General features: G+C 38.3%; 1 protein-coding gene and 1 long non-coding RNA gene across 2 annotated transcripts; one reads left to right on the top strand and one right to left on the bottom strand.

The window, feature by feature from the left end:
• Positions 1 to 415: 415 nt before the first annotated feature.
• On the top strand, positions 416 to 4158 carry LOC125901788 (uncharacterized). The gene is made up of 3 exons (XR_007451028.1): positions 416 to 530; positions 971 to 1038; positions 4060 to 4158. It is a non-coding gene; the product is annotated as an uncharacterized LOC125901788 (long non-coding RNA).
• Positions 3050 to 17203, bottom strand: LOC125901779 (myosin-7). Its single transcript, XM_049597689.1, has 39 exons — positions 17170 to 17203; positions 16882 to 16913; positions 16137 to 16345; positions 15898 to 16041; positions 15630 to 15786; positions 15498 to 15525; positions 15302 to 15410; positions 15057 to 15149; positions 14897 to 14960; positions 14219 to 14317; positions 13190 to 13293; positions 12951 to 13089; positions 12519 to 12637; positions 12282 to 12431; positions 12009 to 12179; positions 11605 to 11914; positions 11372 to 11448; positions 10814 to 11019; positions 10549 to 10672; positions 10327 to 10463; positions 9496 to 9751; positions 9166 to 9408; positions 8907 to 9083; positions 8678 to 8823; positions 8498 to 8588; positions 7979 to 8368; positions 7728 to 7854; positions 7533 to 7651; positions 7261 to 7457; positions 6995 to 7178; positions 6745 to 6910; positions 6536 to 6660; positions 6128 to 6436; positions 5837 to 6040; positions 5435 to 5731; positions 5163 to 5271; positions 4981 to 5072; positions 4465 to 4599; positions 3050 to 3175 (listed from the first exon to the last, which is right to left on the bottom strand). The coding sequence occupies exons 3-39, from the start codon at positions 16335 to 16337 to the stop codon at positions 3155 to 3157; spliced, it is 5820 nt and encodes a 1939-aa protein (XP_049453646.1). The 5' UTR covers positions 16338 to 16345; positions 16882 to 16913; positions 17170 to 17203; the 3' UTR covers positions 3050 to 3154.
• Between the last annotated feature and the right edge of the window lie 5125 nt (positions 17204 to 22328).

The raw sequence follows: 22328 nt of genomic DNA, 5'->3' as shown, positions 1-22328 counted from the left end.
ACCAAAACCTTATCAATAAACGTTGCTTAGCCAAGGTAACAATAGAAGGTCATTCAGAACGTCCTCCATACACTGTTGAAAATGTCTTTCCCTTTATACCGGAATTCTGACCTCCTTTACTTAGCGTAAATCTATTCCAGGCGAAGAGCACTCAGCCCTCTGTCAAAGGTCCCATTCCCAGCTGTCCACAGTCCTTGTACCTCCAACTTCTGCAATCACATGTACACACAAGGGAAGGTGTGAGGCACCTTGTCTCTCTTAAGTTTGAAATCTGAGCCAACTGTGGTTTTAGATGAGGTTGCTATTGTTAGAATGCTTGTTATTCACTGAGAGTCACTTGAGGAGGTGTTGAGTATTGGACCCTGCCTCCATGTGTCCTTCTCTTGTCTTACCCTTTATGCTGGCCTCCATTCAGACAATGAAGTTTGTGGCTGGTGCATTTGTGCACAGATCTGGAAGACTATAGATTTAGAAGTTGTTCTTCTGATGAAGACTGAACATGGCACATAACAGAGACACAGGGTAAAAAGGTAGGAATTATATGATAATTGTGTTGTTCATCAAGTGAAATATGACATATGCCCAATCTATAATATATGCACAATAAATGTAAACTTTTTCATAAAATCTTACTGCAATGTGTAATTCGAGTAATGTTGTTTTGAAAGATTTATAAAATATAGATAAAAGCGTTCCTTTCCATGATGACCCTTGTCGTGGGGATATGTGGTGACATTGTAGTGATTATAGTCAACTTATTTTAAGTATTTCTGCAATAGTACCAAAAGCTAAAGGCTATGAGATGTTGCATTTTATGTTAGTGAACATACTTTGATGTATTCTTGTCAGTTTTTTGTAATGTATTTGAATAATTTGCTGATGTAGAAATTTCGCTTCATTTGTAATAATGCTGCATGTTTGAAGTGCCTTTGGTGATAAGTTCCTTAGCATTTCATGCTTGTCTTTCTAGGCTTTTATTGGAAACAGCACAAATCTTAGGAATGAGACACCCTCAGCAAGCGTACCTCAGTGTAACAGGTAAGGATATAAGAGAATTGCTGCTTCACATCTCATCATTATCAATGACAGGTCTATCTCTATAAAGAGGTCATAATTATTTGCCAATAATGTTGCCACAATACTGGAATTTCTAACTTTGATACAAAACATTAAAAGATATGAATGTTCCATACTATTGTTATACCACAGTAACAAATTGACATTGAGGGTATAAAATATATTTTTTTAATATGCCTCTGCGCCAGTGACAGCCATGGCTGTGCATGTTTTCAGATTGTCTGTCCGTCAGTCCTTGCATGTGTATTTCCATACGTTTGTCCATCCCATTCTCATGGACGTTATATTTTGACAAGGAATTTCCTTAAATTTGGCACAAATATCCACTTGGACTCAAGGATAAATTGATTCAGTTTTGGTGGTTGAAGGTCAAGGTAACAGTGACTTCACAGCTCAGTCACTCTGTTAAACACAATCTCTCAAGAGGACCTGGAGGGATTTTTTTTTTTTTTTTTTTTTTTTAAATTTGGCACAACTGTCCACTTGGAAAGATGAACTGATAAGATTGTGATGGTCAAAAGTCACTATGATCTCACAAAACTTGTTTTGGCCATAACTCAAGAAATTCATACACTAATTAGGACAAAAATTTAAGACAAAAATCAAAGGATGAGTGGAGACATTTATATCCAAAAGGTCAAAGATCAACTTCACTGTGACACCACAATATTTTCTGGTCTTTATTCAATGTCATAACTCAAAAACAGAGGGAAAGATATTTGGTAAGATACTGAATTGGAGACACTCATCTTGAACATGTGCTGAATGCTGCCATGTTGAACATGTGAGGGAATCATCCACGTTTTGGAGTTTGTAGCTTCTTTGCAGCATCCGTATTCAAAGCATCGACTACTGTCATGCATGACACATAAACTGCAACTTGATTGGTTGTTGGCATACAACCATAAGGAGGTAATTCTAGTTAGAAAATAAATGTAACAAGGCTATAACATGACAATGTTGTTTAGTAGCAGAGAATAGCAGAATGACTGTGGGAAAAAGTTTGAGAAAGTTGAGCTGTTATCGGTGTAACGATACTGCAGGAAATTTGTATTGAAACCTTTTCAAAAAATGCTGTGTGTATCGAAAAATCCATAAATATAATCTCAATAGATATTTTTTTAAAAAAAACACTTCATGGTAACGTGAATTATGTTGTGGATATAATCAGTCCATTTTAATTAACAGTTCAATCACAAAGATTTTCCTGTTTAGCACAATGACTCTTTATCACGACTTAACTGAAACCCTTCTTAATCCTTCTCACATTGATCGCAGTTATTATCTGCAGGCTATTTGTGTCAACAAAACAAATTAGGGGGGCAGACCCATCAACTGCCCAGCATCCAATGAAATCCTGCTTTGTAAAGATCATTCAAGTCCAGCAGGACTCTAGTGGTTTAACGCTAAACCTGCTGCAGTGATGTAGAACTGCACTCCAGGATTTGTGTCCCTCCACTGTGATAGCACTGTTGGGTGTGAAACAGAGCGTATTTCTGACCACACAGAACCCCTCCCTCCACCCTACCCCAACAGTGTTGCTGGATATGGTCAAAGGTTGTTTGTTGTGTGGTAAAATTAACAAATTAAAGTTTTTTTCATTAAGTATTAACTGTTTTATGGAAGATACAACCAGGTTATAATGCAGAGTGTGTACTGTATACAGAAATCTAGTTGATCTGCTTGAATGTCTGTCAGTATGTCACAGTATAAATATAAAAACTTAAATTCACATGGTGATAAACCAATCACGCAGACAGAGATTCAGATTTTAACAAAAAATGCTGGTTTGATTTGTTGTGCAGTGATGTGTGCAGCTACAATCCCATATTTTACATGTAGGTTATAATTGTAACATAGATACTGCATTTTAATTATGTAGTAATGGCTACATCAGCCATAACTGTAACTGTACTTAACTATTTGAAGGCAAGTGTACCAATATGAAGTTGCAGAAAAAGCCAAGGCACAGTTTGAGATGCAGATTACTTTATTCTACTGAACAACTGACATGCTTAGGGAGACACCATTATTCAGACATCAGATGCCTCAGAAACAAGAATTCATTCCATGAGCTTCACTCCCCATCATGTCCTTTCTGAAATAAGAGAAAAACAAGTCAATAGTGAAATATATTTATTTGTTATTTAAAATGTTACTTCTAAATGCATTATATTTTTTGACACAGTGGCACAATCAAAACAAAATGTTGTAAATTCACTGTCCTACATTTTAGTTTTGTGCGCACAGTATAGTATAGGGTTCTAGTGATATACTGAGTGGTTAATAAACAATACCTTAAGCCTCGTTTCCGGCAAGCAGTCCGGTTCAGTTCAGTTTAGTTCAGTACACATTAGAACAGTTATTTTTCAGTTTCCATTGTGAGTAGTTGTGGATGGTACCAATAGAACTGTCACCATTTTTGGTCACTATTCTGCTGGGGTGCCTAGCAATCAGATCCAGTACTAAAAGGTGCAGCTAGAAACACTGCAGTGTGTTGATTAGTCAACAACTGTCACTTGCTCAGGTCTTAGTTGTAGCTGGTTTTGAAGGTCCTGTAACCACTGTTCATGCCATGGCAAGTTTTTCATACATTGGTAAACTTTAACTATAAAATGAAAGGATGTTTTGTTGCCTCGTGCAGCAGCCATAGACCGAGAAAAAATAAATAAGTCGCTGTGTTGACTGCGGGCAGCTACTGGCAGCTTTGATGGTGGAACCTTTACTTGTAATACTGCTCAGTGCAGTCAGTCAACTCAGCTTAAATATGACAACTCAGACCATTCCATTTGTTTTTGCTGGCTCTCTTGGATGACATATGCTTTAGGATTGGATCTTTAAGTGTTTAAAAAATGTATATGGATTACAACCGACATATACTCTAATCCTCATCTGGAGAAGAAAACTCAGTGCACAAACCCATTATATTTAAATATCCCATGAAGAGACTTTAACTCCAGTGTTTTCTTTTTTGTTCTAAAGATGTCAGTGCGCCAACCCTGTCCTGTGGACGATAACAAGGTGCAGACATCCCTCTGTATCACAAATGAAGAAGACATACAGCAGAAGCTGGACGGAGCTGTGAGTAATAACCCTGCCCATATTTCAGAGTACTGTCTGTGGTGGAAACGCTTAATGGATCTACAGTGTATCGGTAGGGGTTACTTTTGGTTCTAAAGGTACGATACCAAAGGTTTTTGGTGGAAACAGGGCTTTAATGTTTTATTTGTGATCCCAATGCATTTCATGTGATAAATTATTATATATTTTATTCATAACACATCATCCTGATTGCAACAGCACTGTATTTACTTTAACTCTGATTGGGCACAAAACAGGCACATGTAGAGTTCCTGACATAAAACAGGATAAAAATCAATAACTGACCTTTGACCCAACATCACGGCTCTTGGCACGTAGCTTGTTGACCTGAGACTCAGCGATATCAGCTCTCTCTTCAGCTTCATCGAGCTCATGTTGAATCTTACGAAACTTGGTAAGATTACTGTTGGCCTGTTCCTCCTGTGAAACAGAAATGCAATATCCTTATTAGTGCTTGACTTTACTGCACTTATGTTGTTGATGTTATGAAACTTTACAGCTGACAATAGTTTTTTCAATTGCATTTTCATATAATAATCAATTATGTTTAAGATTATTTATCAGTGTTAATTGACAGAATGTTTGTACTGGACTGTGCAAATCTAATGCGGTTTATCAAGGGCTTATCAGTCAGCTCTATCGCTATGCTGATAAGAAAATGCCTGTTTTGGCCGTAGTGTCTAGCTCTACCACATAGCTCTCACTGTCTTGATCAGGAAATAAGCACACACAATAAGCTTTGACAGTTTTAATGCTTTTTTTTTTCTATATTAGTCTCTATAAAATACTAAGAGTACTTACAGCTTCCTCTGCAGCTCTCTTGTAGGATTTGACCTTTAGCTGTAGCTTGTCTACCAGATCTTGCAGACGGACAAGATTCTTACGATCCTCCTCTGTCTGAAAACAACAGAAAGACCAAAGACTTGTAGTTCTAATAGAAATTACACTTTCAATGTTACACAATTTTGTAAATGAGTTAAAACTTGCCTGGTAAGTCAACTCTTTGATTCGTCTCTCATATTTTCGTATTCCCTTGACAGCATCGCTGGACTTTTTTTGTTCAGCCTCTACTTCACATTCCAGTTCTTTGATCTGTGAAGGAAATGATTTGAAGATTGAGTTTTTTATATTTCATATTTTTGTGTAGGCTTTTTGATTGTGAGGAAACATTACAGTTCGAAGATCTATGATATAGTCTGATTTTGATGATTCAGTATTTTTATTAGGTTGTTCACTTTAAATTATTTATACTCACCCTGGCCTCGAGCTTCTGCAACTGCTTCTTGCCTCCCTTCATGGCGATCTGTTCAGCTTCATCCAGACGGTGCTGCAGGTCTTTGATGGTTTGCTCCATGTTCTTCTTCATACGCTCCAGGTGAGCACTGGTGTCCTGCTCTTTCTTCAGCTCCTCTGCCATCATGGCAGCATCAGTAATGGCCTTCTTGGCCTTCTCTTCAGCATTTCTGCACTCTTGTACTGCTTCCTCTACTTCAGTCTGAAGCTGGGCAGTATCAGCCTCCAGCTTCTTCTTTTGATTTATCAGACTAGTATTCTAATTTGGCAAAGTAAATTAATAATTAATAGTGGCATTTCCATTGTGAAAACAGTGAATGTAAAACAGACACACTAGAATGTATTGATGATTGCTGCATCTCACCTGTGAGTGCAGTAGCTGCACCCTCTCACTAACATCCAGCAGCTCTTGCTCAGCAAGTTTGCGACTTCTCTCAGCTTGCTCCAGAGCACCCCTGAGCTCCTCCACTTCAGCCTGAAGCAGGTTGTTGCGTCTCTCAACGATGGCACTGTTTTCCTTTAGATCATCATTGGCTCGAAGAGAGTCATCGAGCTGGAGTTGAGCATCCTGGAAGAGTGGAACAATTATTGTGCAGCAAGGTAAATCAATTAATAATATACTATGTCCAAGGTGTTCTTTAAAAAAAATGCAAACCTTCAGATGGGCATGAACAGCCTTAAGTTGTTTCTGAGCCTCAGCTGCCTGCCTGTTGGCCTGGCTCAGCTGAATCTCCATCTCATTGAGGTCTCCCTCCATCTTCTTCTTCAAACGGAGGGCCTCATTCCTGCTTCGAGTCTCGGCCTCAAGAGAGCTCTGAAGAGTATCCACCATACGCTGTTGGTTTCTCTTTGCTTGCTCCATCTCTTCATCTTTTTCAGACAGCTTGCGCTCAATATCAGCCTTAATCTGGTTAAACTCAAGCTGGGCTCTGAGAATCTTCCCTTCTTCATGCTCCAGTGAGGCCTGTCATGAAATAAGAATGAAAATGAAATATATGTCAAGTTATTACCAATATTAAAAATGTTCTTAAGGTTCACCATGAGCACTTTGAATTCATCACACCTCTGCTTCCTCCAGGGCTGTTTGTATCTCAGACTTCTCTTGTTCCAATTGTTTTCGAATCTTCTCAAGTTCATGAATGCTCTTTCCACTCTCACCAATTTGCTCAGTGAGGTCAGATATTTCCTCTGAGAAACAAAATGTAACATTATCACTGGTTTACTCATGACAACAAATTCTTCAATGGAGGCGTGAGCTGGTGTCACCCTTACCCTGCAGATTCTTATTCTCTCTCTTCATGGTCTCCAGATGTTCAAGAGATTCTTCATAGGAGTTCTTTAGTTTAAAGAGCTCAGTGCTCAGAGACCTGGCTTCCTTCTGAGAGCTCTCCAGCTCTGTTTGAGACTCTTCATACTTCTGTTTCCATTCTGCCAAGATCTGAAATATATGTGCTTCAAGGTCAATTACACTGTCATTCTTCAACTAAAAGAGTAAAAGTGCCAAATGATTTTTAAATTTAACCTTGTCAAAGTTTCTTTGCTTCTTGTCCAGAGCAGCAGCAGCAGCATTAGACCTCTCCACATCCACCATGAGATCTTCAATCTCATTCTGCAGCCTGTGTTTGGTCTTCTCCAGAGAGGAACATTTAGCATTCACTGCTTCTACAGCCTCCTCAGCCTCCTGCAGACGCTGAGCCAGCTTCTTTCTGCATTATGACAGAATTCATTCATGGTTAATTGCTTTTAAACTTTGCCAAATTGTTGGAGTGAAAATACATTTTTACTCACTTAGCCTCCTCCAGTTCCTCGGTCCTCTGGATGGCATCAGTTTCGTACTTAGTTCTCCACTGAGCCACCTCAGAGTTGGCCTTGGACATGCTGCGCTGAAGTTCAGCCTTGGCCTCCTGCTCCTCCTCATACTGCTCCCTGAGCAGGTCACAGTCATGACGAGCAGACTGCACTGCATGGGCTAAAGCATTCTTGGCCTGAAATGGAAGCATATCTCAGTGCATCTTTATGCCAACATCTGTACCAAGTTCTCACTGGTATTTAGTTGCTACCTTGACTTCCTCCTCTAGCTGTCTTTTTAGGTCTTCAAGTTGTTGAGTGTAGGACTGTTTTCCTCTGGTTAGTTGAGACACCAGGGAATCTTTTTCCTCAAGCCTCCTTGAAAGTTCACCTAATTTTGATGGAAGAGCCAAATGAGCACTTCATTATATCCCACATAAAACACACTGCTTAAATCAAAATCATACCATTCTCAGTCTGAAGCTTTGCTTTCTGCATGGTGAAGTCATTGATGGCTCGCTGTCCTTCCTCTGCCCTTGTTTTATATTCATTCATCTGGTCTTCCAGAGACCGGCACATTTTCTCCAAATTGTTCTGGAAAGAAAAAACATTAACACTGGCACATAACCTACCTCAAACATATAAAAGGTGGTTTAGACTAACAAAATAAAATGTTCATCAACCAGTAGGCAGAAAAAAGCTTAAACAAATGTTATACCTTTGTCTTAACAATCTGCTCCATATTGGAGACCACATCATCCAGCTCCAGTCTGAGCTCACTCTTCTCCTTCTCCAGTTTCTGCTTGACTCTCTGCAGGTTGTCGATCTGCTCTCCCAGATCAGCAACACTGTCAGCTTGTTTCTTCCTGAGAGTGGCAGCAGTGGCTTCATGCTGCAGAGTGGCCTCTTCAAGGTCTCTGCGGAGTTTCTGGAACTCAGCCTCCCTCTTCTTGTTCATCTCAATCTGGGCAGTTGTTGCTCCACCAGCCTCCTCCAACCTCTCACTGATCTCCTCCAGCTCTCTGGACAAGTCTGACCTCTGCTTCTCCACCTTTGCTCGGGCAGCTCGTTCTGCCTCAAGCTCTTCCTCCAGCTCCTCGATGCGGGCCTAGACCAAAATGAAAACAAAACCCTGAATGGAATTTTTGGATTTTGACTAAACTATGAATCGTTGTTTTGAAATTCCATGTCCATGCACCATCTTAATCAAGTTTCTTTATCCTATTTAAATTATTACCTGTAACTCCTTCAATTTTTTCTGGAGCTGGGCACTCATCACTTGTTCGTCTTCTATCTTGCCAATAAGTTGGCTGATTTCAAAATCTTTCCTGTGGATAAAAAAGAATAAATTGACATGTACCAGCTGATACATATTTTAATATCTGTTTTTATTTTTATAGAGCAAAATTTATGTTACTTTTTCAGCCTCTCTTCGAGTTGCTGCTTGTCATTTTCCAGGTCCATGAGACTCTCTTGAGTTAACTTTAGGTCTCCCTCAAGCTTCCGCTTTGCTCTCTCAAGATCCATACGCACTTTCTTCTCTTGCTCCAGGGACCCTTCAAGCTGTGGGTGATAATGACTAACTTTTTATCAAGCCATTATTTTACATGTTAAAAACAAATCCATCTGATCTTGTAAATTCTTACATCATCCACTTGCTGCTCCAGCTTAACCTTGGCCTTCGTCAGAGTGTTGACTTTGTCTTCTTCACTCTGCAGGTCATCCAGTGTTTGCTGATGAGCTTCCTGTAAGGCTTTCTTTTCCTTTGTCAACTTAGCAATGATTTCATCCAAAGCAGCCATCTCCTCAGTCAGGTTCTTAACCTATGGCCAGAGGATTTTTTTTAATCAAGGACTTCAACAGTTGTTTTGTTGTTAATTTCACAGCAATTAGTGTTTGTGGTACCTTGTTCTCAGTAGCGTGCTTCTCTTTCTCCACTTTGGCCAGAGTTAACTCTAAGTCATCAATGTCTTTCTTCAGCTCAGAGCACTCATCCTCCAGCTTCCTCTTCTTAGCAGTCAGTTCAGCATTCAACTCCTCCTCATCCTCTAGTCTTTCTGACTGCTCTTTGATTTTTGCCTCCAGCTGGATCTTGCTCTTGATCAGCCCCTCGCATCTTTCCTCAGCATCACACAGATTATCTTGCTCCTGTTATTTAAAAGGCACAGCATTAAACACTGGCAGACTTCGTTTTATTTTAATATTTTTTCTAATGCTGACAGATTGTGAACATACAGATTGAACTTGAAGCTGCAGGTCATTCTTCTCTTGGAGAAGAGAGACCATTTTTTCTTCCAGTTCCTTCTTGCGTGCTTCAGATTTTGCGTAAGCCTCTTTTAGTTTGGCAAACTCTTCCTTCATGTTGGCCATCTCCTTTTCAGTCTCTGCTGATTTCAGGAGGGGTTTAATCTTGAAGTACATCTTCATCCAGGGCCAATTTTTGACCCCCATGAAGGCACGGATGTTCCACTGGATCACAAGTAGTGCGTCCCTGTGGACAACAAAAAGTTGATCATAAAGCCATTTCCAGCAGGGATAAATCCATGATTTTTTTATTTTATTTTATTTTTTTACTACCTCTTTTCATTGAGAAATAACAAACACAAGAGAGAACAGCAATGTGTACATATGCCCAAATTAGATACCCACATTTCCTAAATACGCTCATGTTTTCATATCCTCACATTAACATGTACAAAATGAAACAAATAAATCCAGTTTTAACCTGATTGCAGAACTGTCTTTTTCAATATGACCTAAATCCATTCCCACCCCTCACAGTGCTCTCCCATGTTTGATATTTGGTGGCAGTTGTACTGTTTGTTTTGTGTACGTAAGGAAGAGCGCATGTCCATTTTGAGGTACTGCTTTTTGTGTGGATATGGTTTCTTAATTTTTTCTTGTAGGTTGATAGGTTTTTCTTGAAGTTTTCCCAGATACGAGTTAAGGGTCTAATGATAGAGGGTGTTGCAAGATTTACAGACTGTAAAGCTCCTTGAGCTTTATGAATAAAACTGACTTGATTTGAGTTGACTTACAGATTTGGGCCTTGCTGTGAGCAGTTACCTGCGTTCAACAATCTTCTGGAATTCAATTCTCGCCAGAAGTCCTCTTGACCGGGCTTGGATGCCAGTGATGATTAGTGCTAGTCGGTCATCTCGCATTTCTTCCAGCAGACCCAACAGTCCAGCTTTGAAGAACACCTTTTTTATTTTAGGCAAATTAGATATTCAGTTGTAACATACAGTGTATGTTATGAAAAATGCATTTTGTATATATAATACCGACCTTGGTGTGCCCCAGTTTGTATTGGTTATGGTCAATATCCAGAGAACCTAACAGTTTCTCAGCAGCCTTCTTGTTGTCGATGAATTGTCCCTCAGGAATTGCATTAGGGTTCAAAATACGGTATCTGACACAAATACAACAAATAAAATATGTAGGATGTTGTAAAAAAAAAAAAAAAAAACATATCATACTACCACAACAATTCAGACAAGACATTCACTGTCACTGGTAGTTATAAATTTGGGTTTGTCCATCACATGTCAACCTCTGTTTGAAATCTCCATAGAGAATCCTGTTTGGGAAGCCCTTTCTGCAGATCCTGATGCCTTCCAGCACACCGTTACAGCGCAGCTGGTGCATCACCAGAGGGTTCTCCATGGCCCCAGGAGTCTTGGTCTCATTGGGGATGATGCAGCGTACAAAGTGAGGGTGAGTTGACCTCAAGTTGGTCATTAGCTTGTTCAGGTTCTCCTGCAAGTTTTAATGCATAACTTTGAATACACTTTATGTTTTTGTTGCGTTTAACACGATAACTTCAAAAAGACTGTACTGTAAAGACAAATGTCTACCCAGATGATTTAATCCAATATGTTAGCAGAACTCGGTAACTGTATCATAGCCATGGGCAAGTATGTACACAGTACTGTTGGTAAATTATTAACTTTTCTGTCTTGGTTTGCTTAGATACCCTTTTCATCTATGCTGTTTACAAAAACCTTGAACCTACATGTGAAGTGTGCAGAATTAAACTCCTTCTAACTTGGACACATAACCACTACTTGAACATGTGAATGAAAAAAAAACAAAACGATAAATATCTTACCCTGTGCAAAGCTGATACTGTTTGGAAGGATGAACCTTTCTTCTTGCTGCCACCTTTGCCTTTCCCACCAGAATCAACTATATAAACAATTATAATCACCCACATTTCATTGACAGAAAGCTGTACAAAAACTGTTCAGTGATTGAATCTGTATTAAGATGTTCATCACTGTCAACCATTACTGTATGTTTTAGTATATTTACATTAATTATAAGTAGTGAGTGTCAACATACCTGACTCAGCTCCTGCATAATTTGCAAAGAGGGTACCTAACAGCTTGAGAGTAGACTTCTGGAAGAGTCCAACAACGGTCTCATTCAGAGGATCCTTGTTCTTCACTAGCCAGTTGTTGATATTATAATCAACAGTTCCAGCATAATGAACCAGGGAGAAATGGGCCTCTGGTTTCCCTTTGACAATTCTGGGCTTCTGAAAGTTACCGGATTTCCCCAGATGGTTGTCATAGAGCTTAGCTTTAAAGGTGGTATCAGAAGCTTTGGGGAACATGCACTCCTCTTCAAGGATGGACATGATACCCATGGGCTGAGGGGACAAAAATATGAGTGGTTGAAAACAGTTACAATATTTTCAGTCAATCTTTATGTTTGTCTGGACATGTAATAGTCCAGTATCTCACCTTTTCAATCAGGTCAATGCAGGCCTGCAAGTCCATCCCAAAATCTATGAAAGTCCATTCAATGCCCTCTTTCTTGTACTCTTCCTGCTCCAGCACAAACATGTGGTGGTTGAAAAACTGTTGCAGTTTTTCATTGGTGAAGTTGATGCACAGCTGCTCAAAGGTGTTGAACTGTAATTACATTGATAGTAAGCAAAATTAACTCAGGAATAAAAATGTTAAACAAACATGTTTACCCGTGTTTATTAGTTGTGTATTCCATTCAAAACTCACATCAAAGATCTCAAATCCAGCAATGTCCAGTACGCCAATAAAGTACTGACGGGGCTGCTTGGTGTCCAGGGACTGGTTAATTCTCACCACCATCCACAGGAACATCTTCTCATATACTGCCTTAGACAGTGCACCGACAGCATAGTACACCTGGGGAAAAGATCATGAGTAACATCTTTATAAACTTAACTTTTTCTTAAATTAAGCTATCCTCAAAAGGTTCCCTCAAGTAATTACCTGAGCGACATTTTGTCCCTTGGTGACCCACTCATTTCCTACTTTGACTCTTGGGTGACAGAGACCTTTGATGAGGTCAGCAGAGTTCAGGCCCATCAGATATGCAACTTTGTCAGCAACTGAGAAAGTTAAGATATGCATCAGTCTCATATGCATAAGGCTCTGCCTCTTCAACCTGACATTTATCGCTAGACTGTAGTATTACACTGCATTAGTTTTAGCATATTGTAACTAATAAACAGGTACGTGAGTGCAGTGAGCAAAAACATAATCATTTGAAAAGTTTTATTTTTATCATATTATTGTGTCTCAGGAACGCCAAGGAGTCTGGATCTGTGCTGCACCAAATCTTTAATAATAATAATAATAATAATAATAATAATAATAATGATTATATAATAATAGCCATCTACATATCACAGCCTCTCTCACCTTCAGTGCCATCAGCTTCTGCCTGCTCTTCTCGCTGCTTCTGCTTAAACTTCATGTTACCATAGTGCATGATGGCACCAGTCAGCTTGTAAATACTGTTCTTCTCTTCTTGAGTGAAGCCCAGCACATCAAAGGCGTCCTGAATAAAAGAAAAATAAATAATTATGATATTTTCTTATTTTGATCTAAATTGATGTTTGATTAAAATGTTGCTTTTGTCAATCAAAGATTCAGCTCACATCAGTGGCCATCAGCTCTTCAGAATCATTGATAGAGGCTACTGTTGTCTCTCCTTGGGAGATGAAGGCGTAGTCATAGGGGTTGTTGGTGATGAGCAACATGTCTAATATTACAGTCACAAAAAAGAAAATATTTATTTTATGATTGAATGCATACAGTAGTACAGCATGGTAATAATAACCGTATGTCACATGTATAGACCAAATCACTTTGATGTTGCCTCAACAACAACAATCACTTACAGGTAGAACACTGGCTGTTAATTAGAATTATGGAGATATGTAAAATCAGCAAACTTGTTGATTTCTGTCGTCATTTTCAGCCACAGCTCTAACATTTGAAAATATATAGGTTGTTTTTTTTTTTTATTAAGATATTTATCGGGGCATTTTTAGGCCTTTAATTGATAGGACAGATGAGCGTGAGGGGGGGACAGAGAGGGGGAGTGACATGCAGCAAAGGGCCACAGGCTGGAGTTGAACCCGGGCCGCTGCGGCAACAGCCTTGTACATGGGGCACCTGCTCTACCACTAAGCCACCGACGCCCCTGAAAATATATAGTTAAACACTGTGGTGTGACCTATCTGATGTTTCTGCTGTGCCTATTGTATGTACTTTGTTGCAGTGTAAAAACCTTGGATAAACCAAATCTACCAGTACTGAAAACCTACCTACTTACCTTACACACGAACCAACTGACCCCGCAATAGACCAGCAACTCAGTGTTCTGCTAAGTTAAATTACTGCTTTTGTGAATGGATTTTGGTTGCTTTGATATAACAGCTTCAGTTCCCCGTTGGAAAAGGCCATTTAACAGAGAGGTAACACAGTGAAAATATTCTATAATATAGCATGCGCTTAACCTTTATTTAATTTGTCTTTTTTGGTGGTCTTTTTCTAGATGTTTAAAAACTAAACAATTGAGGCAGTGTTTGTTTAGCAGTGTTTGATTTTATGTATGTGATGCAACAATTTTCTACCAGTTATTGTAAATAAACATTGTGATTCTATCTATATTGTACACTTACCCAGAAGTTCTGGTTTTTGCTGAGACAAGATCTGGTAGAAAATGTGGTAGTCCCGCTCAGCTTTAAGCTGATAGGTCACACGAGACTTCTCCAGGAGGTCTGTTAGAGGTATAGTTAATGTTACTGTGTTTCAGTATAAAATAATTTGCTGTAGGCATGGGTTTAACTTTAATTACAAGAATCTTACCACTCAGCATCATGCAACTATACAAATTTAACAGGTTTGTACAGAAATAACACATTTACACATCATTAACACATCTAAAACAAAATGGTCAGAACTTCCACAATTTAATGTGATCAAACATTTAAATACTTTTTGTTAATTGTGTTTTATTGGCACATTGGTTCAGAGGTTATAGCATTAAGCTCCTGGGTTCAAATTTGCAAAAGCCTTTCTGTGTGTCTGTACATTCCCCTAGTCTCTGTGCGACTTTCTTTAGTTACTCTGATTTCCTATGTGCAGGTTAGGCAAACTGGTGACTCAAAATCTCCTATAGGTTTGAATGTGAGTGTGTATTTGTGTGTTCTTTTAGTATGTGTGTTAGCTCTGTGATAGTCCGAAATCGTCACTAGTCACTAGTCTCTCACATACTTTCATTGGTTCTAGCACCACAAGTTATAAAACGAATAGGTGCCCTAGAAAATGGATGTAGAGATGTATTTAGTTTCACTTACATGTTTCGATGTCAGCAGAGGCCAGCTTTCCTCGGTTGTCAAAATGAATTCTGATAAATTTACCCTAAGAGGAAAAGTAGTGTTCATTTATATTTCTAATATGAAAAAATAACCTTCAGTGATAATCAAGTAGCCTCACTGCAATCACACAGACACTCACAAATCTGGAGGAGTTGTCATTCCTGATGGTCTTGGCATTCCCAAAGGCCTCCAGAGCAGGGTTAGCCTGAATGATTTGATCCTCCAGGGTACCCTGAGTTCATCAAACGAAGACACTTCAGGGTTACTGCCATTTTTGAAAAAGCTTTATGAAAGAGAACTCGACTTACTAACTTATTTAAACTAAATAATTTACAATTGATTTTTTTATTGTATTATATTAAGAAATATGTATGTAATACACACCTTCTTTTCAGCAGCTTGGTCTTTCTTCGCACCCGGAGCAGCAGCAATGCTGGCAAAGTACTGAATGACACGCTTGGTGTTTACAGTCTTTCCAGCACCAGATTCTCCACTGAAAGAGAGACAGAAAGTTTTAGTCCAAGATCCATGACCCTTAACTACTGGAGAGATTTTTTTTTTTCTTGGCAGCGTGACTTACGTGATAAGGATCGACTGGTTTTCTCTGTCTGTGAGAAGAAGAGATTTTCAAAAAAATTGTCAAATGTATAGGTGAAAAACGTAATGACATTAGAGCTTTTGAATAAAATTAAGGCTTAAGTAGACATTTTACCTGCCAGCATGTACTGGTAGGCATTGTCAGAGATGGAGAAGATATGAGGAGGAGCTTCACTCCTCTTCTTTCCTCTGTAGGCAACAACCACCTCTTGGTTGTAGACTGGCAGCCACTTGTAGGGGTTGACAGTCACACAGAAGAGCCCAGAGTAGGTCTGCCATAATAAAAGAGGAATAGACAGTTGGGGTTTTAGATGCTGAGATGTCTCATTAATGAAGTAGTTACAGTTAAAGCCATCATCTTACAGTTAAAGCCACTGTCTTACATAAATCATCCATGCTGCGTAACGCTCTTTGAGGTTAAACAGCACAGCGGGCTCATGGAGGAAGGTGAACATCGCCATGTCCTCAATTTTATCAAACTTTGGCGGGTTCTGAGGGTGAACATCACACTCCTTCACTGTCACAGTCTGCAGAAAGAGATGACACAATTTTAAACAAAGGTTTAAACGTGTATTAGCCTATATTTGAACTGAATTGAACTGAACTGACATGATGTACATACCTTTCCAAATTCAGTCTGGACAGTGACAGAGTCACCATCACGACTAGTGATGGAACCTTTGACATACTCAACCTCTGGATCAGGAACAAAGCACTCCTTCTTCATGTCAAATGGACGTGTCTGGGCTTCTAGACGCTCCTTGTCTGACTTCCTAAGATAAGAAGCAGCTGTCCCAAACTCTGCCATTGCGGCATCACCCATTTTTCAACCTTTAACAAAAAAACATTTTGTGGCCTGTGATTTTCTTTGTACACACATATTTGCCCCATTGATGATTAACATAAGACCCAACGAAAACACATACAAGACAAACAACATAATATGAATAATGAACCTAGAAAATGTACATCCCCACACAAAAATCAATACTTGCAATCATTGTCTTGTTAGCATACCTGTATTCTTTAAAACATTTTAACTTTAGCTTTTTTCCTTTAATAAAAGGATGCACCTTTGACATTAAATTAAAGATTCAAGAAGGTTATTGTCATATGCACGGTAGAAAACTCAGCAGGTGGCACCGTACAATAGACATGCAGAGGTCCTTCACATGTAGGAAAATTGGATTTCAGGCCCTTTTAAATGTGACAACAACCCCAGAATGTCAGAATCAGAAAAGGCATTATTTGTTGCATGACATATGCATGTATCAACAGAAAAGCAAGATACTTAATAATTGGGTTAACTGTTGTATTCCATAATAAAGAAATGATTACAGTCACTTAAATGTAGCTGTAAATTTTACCTGAGGTGTTTCCCTCCACAAGTACTTGGGATCTGTGTTATTTGTATTTCGCAGACAGAAGCAGACAGAATGTCATGTTACATCATTATCTGAGACAAATCAAGTGACAAGTATAAAAAAGCAGTAACACAATGGATCTCCTCAACCACAATGTTTCAGTAACCCCTTACGAAATGTTGTTAGCAGTAACAACTGTCAATATAGAGCTGGGAGTAATTCTAACATCATCAACAAACACTCTTCACTTATGAAGCAGCAGTTTCCCATTTGAGTGGATGTTTTTCTTACCTTTGACCGTCAACCTTTGTCAAGTGAAATGATGGATCCAGTGGCTGACACCAGACTGCCTCTCTTAATAAAGGTTGTTAGTCAGCCAAATATGGGGATGCATATCAGAGAAATGGCATCCAGGTTTCCTTTCACAAAAAGCATTCTCCAAATTGGGTAGAGCCTTGGGCTGCTATTGTTGCTCTCATCTTGTGAACAAGAGACTAATACGATAGACTGGACATGACAAAGAAAGGGGAAGGCAGGAGGTGGGGGAGAGGGGACAAGCTGCGATCTATCAAGTAATTCTCTTTTGTCTCCGTAAGTTACATAAAGCAGTTTTTGGAATGATAATCAACATCAGAATATCTGATGATAATTAAGTTTACTTTATACTGGAAATTTGATTATTAAAAGTTTCTATGCTTTGATTGAATTGCATAAATCAATGCCTGGCAAAACTTTCAAAGACATCATTATTATAAAAGGGACTAGAGAATCCCTTTCTATCCACAACATTCAAATTAATTGTGATCCAATTAATTATTAATCTGTATCATGATCAAGACATGATAGGTCCTATGATACTGTATGCTCCAGAGCAGCACTAATGGCATGTGTTCTTTCTTAAAATACATTAATTCAAATGCTTGTAATTAAGGGCCATTTGTTAAGTAGAAGTTAGATCCACTGTTCTATATTATAATGGTGGTCTTATTCATATTTTATCATAGACTGTGCCTCTATAGTGTAAATAAAGTAGGCACGCAGGATTTATGTGACATCAAACATCTCGAGATCTGAAGTTCAACAATAGTCCGTCAAGTGATAGGGTGTGAAATACATTTCAAGAGGGAGAATAAAGAGCTGCAGCTGTTGTCTACAGATAGGCAAGACAAGGCCAAGGTCACAGCTGTGAGATCCCTTTTTCATCACTCACCACTGTTCACAGATATATGCCTATCTATATCTAACTCGGGTCACTTGGCATTGTGTCCTTTCTTTACCATCAATAACATTGTTCAGACACTATGCAATCCAACTCCTGGTTATATTGGATATATTGTTACACTGGAATTTCTCAATTATGGGATCGATAAAGGTGTATCTTATCTTATCTTATATTATATTACATGAAATTTCAGTTACTTGAGCTGACCTTTTGAGACAGACACTTTTCAATGACCTGAACCAGGACTGCAAGCACATGGGCTTTTAGAGTCAAGACCATTGAAATAGTTAAAAAGCAAAATCTGTAGGAACTTTCACTGACAATGCTCTCCTAGGATGTCAATACAGATACCCATCTGCAACACCCACAGTCCCTTTGGGTCAGACACTAATCCAGGTACTGGATGTGGTGAGAGAAAGACAACAATCACTCCCTTCTATCAGTCTTTTGTAGGCAGTTTCCAGCATTGTGGTTTATGTCTTTGCATTACATATATGTAGAAAATAGTATAAAAACAAACCAAAATGTAAAGTATAAAGTAATAAAGCTAGATAATTGTATTGCTATTTGTAATTATACTCTATATGATGTACAATTAAGGTGTCAGATGTTGTAATTGCACCCTAATGTGTGTGTGTCATTGATAAAACAATTTACCTGGCCTGTGCATGTAGAAAATATAGATAAGGCAGCCCATTCTTATTCCCAAGTCATCAAATACTAAGGCTTTGTTATGCCTCTCTGTGTGGGATCCTAATGCCGAAGGCATCCTTTGCCGTCTCTATGACACACACTAGGCTTTCATCTAACTCTAATTGCAATATTTGATGCTCAGAGCAACTGTAATAGTATAAAGAGCAAGGAAGTCTGCGTATGAAGGGAGGGGTTGTGAATGGGTCAAAGACAGGACTTTCACCCAGGAGAGTGAAAAAGATTGGTTGCATCATTAGTCCTTTTTTAGGGTCCTAACTATCAGGATAACAAGACATAAAAAGTGTTCTACTATTATGTTAGTTAGAAATTAAGTAACTTCAATAATAATTTTATTTTAATTAGTTCAGCATTGAAAAGAGCCTTTACTTTATTGTTAAATTTGGTAATTGCCACATACTGCTACTAAAGAACTGTCAAGTTAAATGCTAGATGTGCACATGGTTTTGCAGATGATGTTATCTTCTTTTTTCCTTTTGATGTGCAGTATTTATCATCATAACTATTTTTTTATGTATTATGAAGGCAGTGACTGTGCCTGTGAAGTCTTCATATAATTTTAGGGTGTATATTTATTCTGACATTGAAACAAAAGTTCCCTTTTTTCTTTCAAGCATAAAATACCCTGATTATGCAGAACAGATCAGTTCAAGATCAAATCAAACGAAGGTTTTATATGTAAAAAAAAAAAAAAGTTGTCTGAAAAATCAGAATTTTAAATCTCAGGTGTTTCATTTTTTCATTATATTATCACCTCTGTTTGATTGCTCCAATACAGGTGAATTTCCATTTTTAAGAAAAGAATAACAATTTATAAGAATGAATATAATAAATAACAATCCACATACACAACATATATTTGTGCACTGAAACAAATTCATATTATTGTGACTATACTCCAGGCTTCTGTCCAAAAGTTGCCTGTTGCAAGTGCCCTTGGCCTGCTTCTGTTGACATGGCATTGTTTTCTTCTCTTTATCCTTGAGCACAAAGATAACTTGTGAAATTCCTGCTGGCTGCCTTTGGGGGCTTGGTGGTTTAGAGGACAGCTTGGGGACAGCTTGTGACGCAGGTAGTCAGGACAGGCTTTTATTCTTTCTTTGATCAGCAGCAACAGGTGATGAGATGAGAAATCTATTTTGCACTGTATATATATGTAGTGTAATTCTGGATACTATATCGATGCAAGAATATGCTAAATGAGTCTGTATTCAGATGAAATTTTAGAAATTGCACAAAACTCAAGTGTTCCATACTATGAAGGACAATGAGGCCTATCAGCCTGAAGCTACTATGAATGATGGCAACCAGGAGCTTTCTTAAAAATGTAATACGATTTTCTTGGCCTTACACAGTTAGGTATTAGGACAAAATGAAACTCCGGTACAAATGCAATCCTATAAAGCATGCTGGCCAGTAATGCAAGTGGAACCTCAGCTGTCTTCCTTTCTATCAGATCACATCTCACCAGGTCTTGACTGTGCTTGCTTTCAAACTAGAATTCTCGTCGCCTTTAAAGGCCATCCATTAAAGGTCTCATTCCCAGCTGTCCATAGTCCTTGTGTCTCTGACTTTTACAATCCCGTGAACACGTGAGGGAAGGTGTGAGGCACCTTGCCTCACTTAAGTTTGAAATTAGAGCCTGCAAAGCTATTGTTAGTATTTGTTCTTTGTTGTAGTGAAAGGTCACTTCTAAGGGGGTGTTGAGCTCTGGTGGAGGCAAGGAGTTGAATGTTCTCTTGCCTTGTCTTCTTCCCACTAATTCAGACTGGACCTCCGTGTGGACTCAAATCCTGAGTACTGCTTGTCTTCTGATAAGGCAATGACCAGGACATGACAAAATAATGGAAAGGTACTGTTGACTCTTTAAAGCTTTTATTGTTCACTTTTTTCAATGCAAAACTTGTAATCTGTTGGAAAATCTGCTAATTTGGAAAACTGATAAACTGTTAATTTTGCCACAATATACTCTTAATGCCAATGTCCTATATTGATTATTTAAACGGTATTTATTGAATTCTTGGAGGACTCTATTCCTGAATACGCTAAATCCAGATTATCTGATGTCAGTCAGACATCCTTGTCAAGTCTGCCTCTTCTCTGTGTTCCAAATGGCCCTCCCTTGTCTGGCTTTGAAAAGAAGATGCTTGTTACCAGAGAAAGACTGACCCCCACTACTGATATGAAGGTTAGTAGTTTCATCTTAATTAATTTAGATCATTTGACATTTAGTCTGTAATCTTATCAACATAGAGGCAATGTAAATGTTACATCTATGTAAAAAGCAAAGGTTGGGTCACCCCTGGATGATGTGAAATTTTCTGTGCAAAAGTTTTGGTCAAAACAACTTTTTTTAATTTAATTTTTTTTCAAATTTAAATGGGTGAATGGTTATTTTTTAAGTTGCAGTTACCATTCATAATAGTAGTTTAACAGTAGAAAATTTTGCTTATGTAGTGCACACTACAGCATTTTTTGTAGTATTATTTTAGTAGTTTCAAAGGGATTATTGATAAGGTTTTTGTTTCACAATGTCATACATCCACTGTACTGTGATCAGACCTTTCTGCTGTGGTGTTTCTGTAAAAACCTGTCGTAGTTCATTTGTTAAAAAGCGTGTGCACTACTATTTTGTATACATTCATTTCACTCATGTTTGCTATCCAGATCCTCCACTTATAATCCCAAACATTCCACTTTTGCTAAAGAACTACTGCAGACTACTGCAATGTGTCCTATGCAGTGGCCATGTCTCCTCAGAAAAGCTGTTAGTCAACTAGTCAAGTAAACTCTGTACAGATATGTGTGCAGTTCATTGGTTGGTTGACCCATGTAATATTGAGAATGGTCCTAGCAGACTCTGCTGCAGTACTCTGCCTAGTCAGCCTTTTCAGTGAGGGACTGAGGCAGCATCATTCTGCAGTCTCTTCTTCTTATCACACTGTTACTTATGAAGCCTCTTCAATACTATTTATTTCACATTTTTTACAATCTGATTCAAATCCAGAAACCTTAAGAAGCATTTTAATTGTCGTATTTAATTTGGAAAAAATACTTTTTTTGTGTTTATTTTTAATGGGCATGTTTTAAGAAAAATAAGTTGTAATACTTGAATTCTAAAGAAAAGGTAAAACCATAAACATCTTATTAATTATTTACCAGCGCTGTAGTATGATCAGTATTAAAATAGCGCAATTGGTGTTATCAGCATGTAAGATTTAATGAAGAGAAAATGCGTGAGCACACTCTGCTCATCATGATGCTGAGTTACTTTTGCAACATCAGATAAATGAGGATGAAAAAAGTCCAGTGTTCGCTGATAACAAATGTAGTAAGTAAACAGTGGAGTAGTTTACAGTATGTTCTCTCCTACGAGACACATAGTTTGAAGCCACAAAGCATTATCCGCATTATTTTTTGTTTTGTTTTGGTTAAGATTTATATGATAGTACATTGTCTTCACTGAGACAATATAATTATATATGTAGTAATACATGTAGACCCTTTTTTTAGTTTT

The sequence above is a fragment of the Epinephelus fuscoguttatus genome, linkage group LG15, assembly GCF_011397635.1.
Source record: "Epinephelus fuscoguttatus linkage group LG15, E.fuscoguttatus.final_Chr_v1".
NCBI classification, from domain to species: Eukaryota; Metazoa; Chordata; class Actinopteri; order Perciformes; family Serranidae; genus Epinephelus; species Epinephelus fuscoguttatus.
Note: the sequence above shows the minus strand (reverse complement) of the source record. Positions and strands in the feature narration are given on the sequence as shown.